The 6,000-nt window shown below is 45.1% G+C and overlaps 1 protein-coding gene across 1 annotated transcript in view; it reads right to left on the bottom strand.

Moving 5' to 3' along the window:
• Positions 1–1,619: 1,619 nt before the first annotated feature.
• LOC143388389 (uncharacterized) overlaps positions 1,620–6,000 on the bottom strand; it is a gene marked incomplete at its 3' end in the record, with an annotated part of 63,972 nt that continues 59,591 nt past the window's right edge. The window contains exon 7 of the mRNA XM_077108197.1: positions 1,620–1,766. Coding sequence (XP_076964312.1) covers positions 1,620–1,766 — 147 coding nt within the window. The remainder of the gene's footprint in view (positions 1,767–6,000) is intronic.

Below are 6,000 nucleotides of genomic sequence, written 5' to 3'. Positions count from 1 at the left end.
GGCTGTTTGCAGAACAAGAGTGGAATGGCGGGAGCTGTCTGCCGGCAGGGCGGGGACCCTTCTCGCGGAGCAGGGCCGCCGGGGGTGCTTGTAAAGCCGGGTGGCTGCAGCCGCGTGGCTAAGAACCAGCCGGGTGGGGTGGCTGTTCGCCGAGCGAAAGCAGGGCCGCCAGGGTAGCCGGGATGGCGGGAGCCGTCTGCTGGCTGGGCGGGGACCCTTCTGCCGCGCTGCTCTGGGCCGCCTGCCGCTTGCAGAAGTGGCGGGTGGCCGCGGGATTGGACTCTGAGCCCGCGCTGCCGGTCAAGTTTCACTTGTCTGGGGCAAACTGTCACGTCTAATAAACTTACTAATTCTCGGCAGGTCTCCTTTCAACGGAATTTTGCTAGAAGATCCTCAGTAGGTAGAATGTAGCTGTTTTAATTGGTGTTTCTGATCCCGTTAAGGTGGAGATATTGAAAGTGCAGCTTCCTCGCCGGCCGCCATGTTGGATCCGAAAATCATTCTTAAAGTTTCTTGCACACATCTTTTTCTGGCCAGATATGGAAGCACCCAGCTTGATCATTCACACTTAGCTGCAAATGACTTGTTTATTGCTTCTAATCAAATCCAGCTTTCCTTGGTGGTGATTCATCATCTATTGTGAATTTTCAAGCTGATCTCTGAAGGCAACTGAAGCAAGGCTTCTGCAAATGGTTCTAGCAATGGCAGGACCACTTCATGGGGTGGTGCCTGCTGATGGTGGGCTAAAAACTCAGGCATATCACCTGAGTGCCCAGGGACATGTTTTGCCTCTTAAGGTTGAGGTTCTTGGAGAATATCCATGGCCCACTTTTAACTCTCTATAGCTCATCATGGAGAGTTGATTCTCCACAAATATGTTACAAATTTGTTACTCAGTTGATCTTATCCTAAGCTCCCAACAAGAAGAGTTTAGCTTCAGACAAGAAGAGCTCAGCTGCAATCAAAAGGCTAGAATGGCCTTGTTGATTAGACAGTTGGCATAGAGGTGATGTGACTGAATCATTTGTTTCTCTAAGCTCCAGGATCAGGTCCCTAACCTTTTCCCTTCCCACATAACCATGTTGGATGATGCTAATAACACTATCACTTCTCTGCTTTCTTTATCCCTGGTTCAGCATCTTTGGGTCCAGAAATATTTAAAAACATTTGAAAAAACTTCATGTACTCTGAAAATGGGCAGACTTTTTCCTCTTAACATTATCCCTTAAACAACACTGCATAACTACTGTTTATGTAGCACTTACATTGTAATTATAAGTAATCCAGAGATGATTTGAAGTATGTAAGGGGATATTCTATGCAAATACTATGCCATTTTACATAAGGGACTTGAGGATCCAGAGATTTTGGTGTCTGTGTGTGCACGCATGGGGAGGGGTGGCCAAGGGGGGCGGTCCTGGCACCAATTCTCCATAGATACCAAGAAGACTATACCTACATTATCACTAAGTAAATAGTTCTTCTTTTTTACCTCCCATGTTGCTGGGGATTGATCCCAGGACCCTGAGCACGCTAGGCAAGTGCTCTATTACTGAGCTACATCCTACCCCCAATTATTCCTGTAATTGAAAAATAGAATGATTCTGATAGATACTTACCTCTCTCAGTGTTGGCTTGCCAATGAAAAAGTCTGTGTTTTTGCTGCTTTTTGGTGGGTTGAACTTGGGATTCAGAAAAGCACATCCATTTGCAATAGCCTCCAGGGGAGCTGGGCCCTCATATGGGAACCCAAGTCCAACAAACAACTGGAAGACAGAAAAACATGCATATATAAACACATCAGTCAGGACTGGCCTCCCTGGCTCACAGGGGGCTACACTGTGGTCCATTCCTGTGAATGCCTCAGACACTCTGGAAGGGTCCCAGATCCTAGGGGGTGGGGTGGGGCAAAAAGAAGGGGCTTGTTCCAATATCTGAAAAACATCACCAGGGACTTTTAAAACCCTTGTGAAGTGGCTCAGCTTATGGTATTCTTCTTCTCTCTGCTAAAAAAAGTAAGAAAATAAATGTTGGGAGGGGGGTTGAGGGTGGCTAGAGTATTAAAAGAAAAACAACAACAACAAAAACCAAGGCCCTACAATCATCTTTCTGTAACTCACCAGGAGACATGACTGAAAAAACACTTGCTTAACTAAACAGAAGGTTTCTTCATTGAAGCAGCAAACAACAGGCCCTTTCAGGGATGCTGGGCAGAGGGACAGAAAGGTCACTTGGCGGTTTGATTACAGTTCAAATGGAACTGCTTTAAAACAATGGTAGGTCAGTAAACACAGGTTTTCATAATGGGGTTTTCACTGGGGGACACCAACATCTTGGTTTTACTTTCCTCTGGGTGGGGGAAGAAGGTACTCAGTTGCTAAATCTGCAAGGCAATGAATGTTCCTGCTCCAGCAAGCAAGCCACATGTTTCCCCCAAGGCAGACAATAGATGGCAGCAGAAACACGCTCTCTCAAAGTCTTAGGAACAACCACAGCAGCAGGGAGACACTGTGACAAAGGGGACGTGCTGCTACAGTTCAGTGGATCTGATTCCTGGGTCCAAAAATGAGATAATATCTCAGACAAATGCCTCACTCTGCATAATGTTCATGCAAGAATACTGCACACTGCTGGAGGGCTGGAGGTAGGTGACGGTGAGGTCCAAGCCTGAGTTTAGTGAGGCCTGTGTTCTTCCTACCCACATCACAGAGTCAATTCTGAAATCTCTCCAGTTCCCAAGAGGCATGTCAAGTGATAAAGCCCAGGTGGGCCCCAGGGCAGTGCTTCCTTTCATCTTCATGGTGAGAAACACCCACAGAAGGTCCTGAGAGTGGAGGAGTCTGCTGAGCTGGATTTATCTGTATGTGTGGTTCTCCCGTCCCTAGGCTCTCTCCTCAGCTCCCCCACCCCATGCAGCTGTTTTAAATGAGCAATCACTGAGATGTTTCTGCTGGAAAGCACCGGGTCCAAGCTGCTGGATTCCCTGTGCATTCCTGGAAGACAAAGGATGCATGTGTCTGGCACTCAACACAAGGGCTGCACAGAGAGCAGTCCACATGTGACACTGGAGAATCATGCAGATCCCTAAGGAGTTTTGGAGCAAAACACCTGAAGTTTCAGGTTTTCTGAAGAAACTCCCTATCCTATTAATTTTTGTATAGACAGGGCACTTAACCTTTCTTTTTTTTTGCTGAAGAAATAACCTTTCATTTTCTGTAAACCTTGAGATCACACAGCCAGGGACATCCATGAGGGAGAAAGGGAGGTGGGGTGAACAGAAGGTTCAGGAGGCCTGCAGAACTCCTACTGCTGGCTGTGTCATTTCCCCTTGGAAGGAAGAGTCCCTGGAGGTCATGGGGTGAGGGTGAGGGCCTGGAAGCTGCAGCATAGAGGGAAATCTCTATTCCACTCTCCTGCTCTGGATTTCATTCTTGGTGCAGAGTGAACAGAAGTCAGATTCTCAGAGAGAACTGTTGAATACAGAGTGTGGCCCTGCACTGTGGCCCAGAGGTGGAAGAGGCCTGACAGCAGAAGAAATGCAAATAAATATTGGGATGTACTAATGCTCCAGGACATTCTCCAGGCTCTCTCCTCAGCCCCCCCAACCCCATGCAGCTGTTTTAAATGAGCAATCATTGAGACATTTCTGCTGGAAAGAGGCCTTATTGAGCATGAAGAATCCAGGGTTTCCATCCTTAAGGCTTTTGACTTCTGTGATCTCCTCTTCCTATCACACTTTAGGAAGAATGTGCCAAAACTCTCCAGGAAAAAATAGATGACATCCATCAGGCCATGATTGGGCAGAGCACAGCATAGAACACCTGGGCCTTTTTGATTAAAAGCAGTACTAAAAGATGCAGACTAGGTTTTCATGGGTTTAGTCAGAGACCCAGCACCCACAGTAGTTCCTGACCTTTGGAAATTGAGGCCTGCCATGAAATGCCAATACCCTTATCAACCCTAAACTGTCAATAACAACTTTGGAGGAAATGGAAGAAGCACAATGCTTTTCTATTTCAATGGAAAATCTTGGAGAAAAATTTAATTAGCTCCTTCAGATCAACCAATCTGAACCTATTAATTAAAAGAATTTGAGGCTGTGGCTTAATGGACTTGAATATAACCTAGGTTTAATTATATCTGAATAACAATTTGCACCAACTCTTCTGCCTTGCTGGGACCAGAATATCTCAGTGCGAAGAAAATAAACACTTTGGGCTACCTCTCCCAAGCCTATTTAGAAGGAAGCTTGAGCAAATACCACATAATTTCTTGGCAATGGGTTTTCCTGTCACACTAATTAAGACTGCAGAAAATGCATGATTTGGAAACACCAAATAATAGTTTTCTGTCACTTCTGTCAATAAGCAAGTATTTTCTTGCTTCCTGTCTACTCATTACTTGTGACATTATGATGGAGCAGATATATTAAGGTCAAACAGCACATCTGAGAGTTGAACGACAACAGGATAGGCACAGAAAATTCACCACTTCTAGCTGGAAACTTTGGCATGCTTACAGCCTTGCCACAAACCAGCACCTTAACTGTAACAAATTGTTTTGGCCCTAATCTCCACTCCCCAGTCCTTGCACCTACTTGCAGACTTACTTAGCATGGATGAAAGAGAGAAAGAGACAGAAGTAGGACAGCATTCAAGCACTGGGGATAACCTTCTCAGGAGAAAACTGTCCATATTTTATTTAAACTGCATCTGGCCCTCAGAAGCCCAGAATCTAACAAGGATATTTCAGGTGACAGAACATCTCCATGGCTGCAACTCTAACCCCATCAGTGAGTGTTCCTAAACAGAGGGATGACATGCTCTAAAATTAAATTGTGAACTAATGCTAAGAGAAAAAGGGCAGATGAAGCACCATTCGCCTTCTTCACAGCATAGGGTGGAAACATTCCAACACAGAGACCAGCAAAATTTTTCCTCTCAGAATTTTTCTCTGTGTGAAAGGAGAAATGGAATTATTTCAAACCCATAAGTGGGGCACTCAACAAAGATTCCTTCAAACATGGACAAAGGCAGTTCTTATGATAACTGCATGGTTTTGGTCAGTTTTAGTCACTTTCTTTTTTTGGGTGGTGGTGCTGAGGATGGAAGTCAGTGTCAGCCTCCTAGGCAAGGGCTCTACCACTGTGCTATACTCCCAGCCCAGTTCTAGTTACTTTTGATGGGGCACATCAAGAATAATCCAAAATCTGGTATACTCAACATACACTTTTCTGATGATAATTAGCCGTGCTGAGGTGGCTCAGGAGGGAGTTGAGCAATGAAGTAACCTTGAGTTACCCAATAAATTGGTTATGACACAAAGTAGCAATTAACAGTACAAGCTTGGGAGTCAAGGAGAACAGGGTTCAAGTCCTGACACCGTCATTTCATACTTCCATAACTGTGACAAGTTGCCTGTCTCTGGATTCTCTGAGGCTCATGCATAATCTATTTTCTTCAGGGTTGGGACCTTCTCAAGTGCAAAATGGGGACAACAACATTGTTTTATCTCATGGGGTTGCTGTGAGGATTATGTGAAATATTTCACAGAAAAATTCAATATTCCAAAACTTGGTACTATATAAACATTTACTAAGTAGTGGCCCAAGTTCATATACCGCTACAGTGTCACACATCTGCACATCATGGGCTAGCATCAGTAGTTGGGGTTTAGTTGTATGGAAGTTGTGCTTGTAGCATCATGTCAGCACCCAAAAAGTTTTGGATTGCAACATTTTGGATGAGGGATATTTGGCCTGTATCCAGTACCTTCTATAAGCCAGGTGTTCTTCTAGGCACTGGAAATATACCCACAAAGAGAACAAGCAAAACCTCTGGTGCAAAGTTCATGGTGCTACATGATGGCCTGGTTCCAGTGGTGGTGGAACCTCAAGTCCTGATTCTGAGAGAGGTTTCAAAACCCATCCAAGCTGTATAAGAAAAGTCATAGCTGAATGAATGTCTATTTGGCAGAGGGTGGGGAGTCAGGCATGAAGAC

The sequence above is a fragment of the Callospermophilus lateralis genome, unplaced genomic scaffold (genome assembly GCF_048772815.1).
Source record: "Callospermophilus lateralis isolate mCalLat2 unplaced genomic scaffold, mCalLat2.hap1 Scaffold_1907, whole genome shotgun sequence".
Lineage (NCBI taxonomy): Eukaryota > Metazoa > Chordata > Mammalia > Rodentia > Sciuridae > Callospermophilus > Callospermophilus lateralis.
This window is presented reverse-complemented; position numbering and strand designations above follow the sequence as displayed.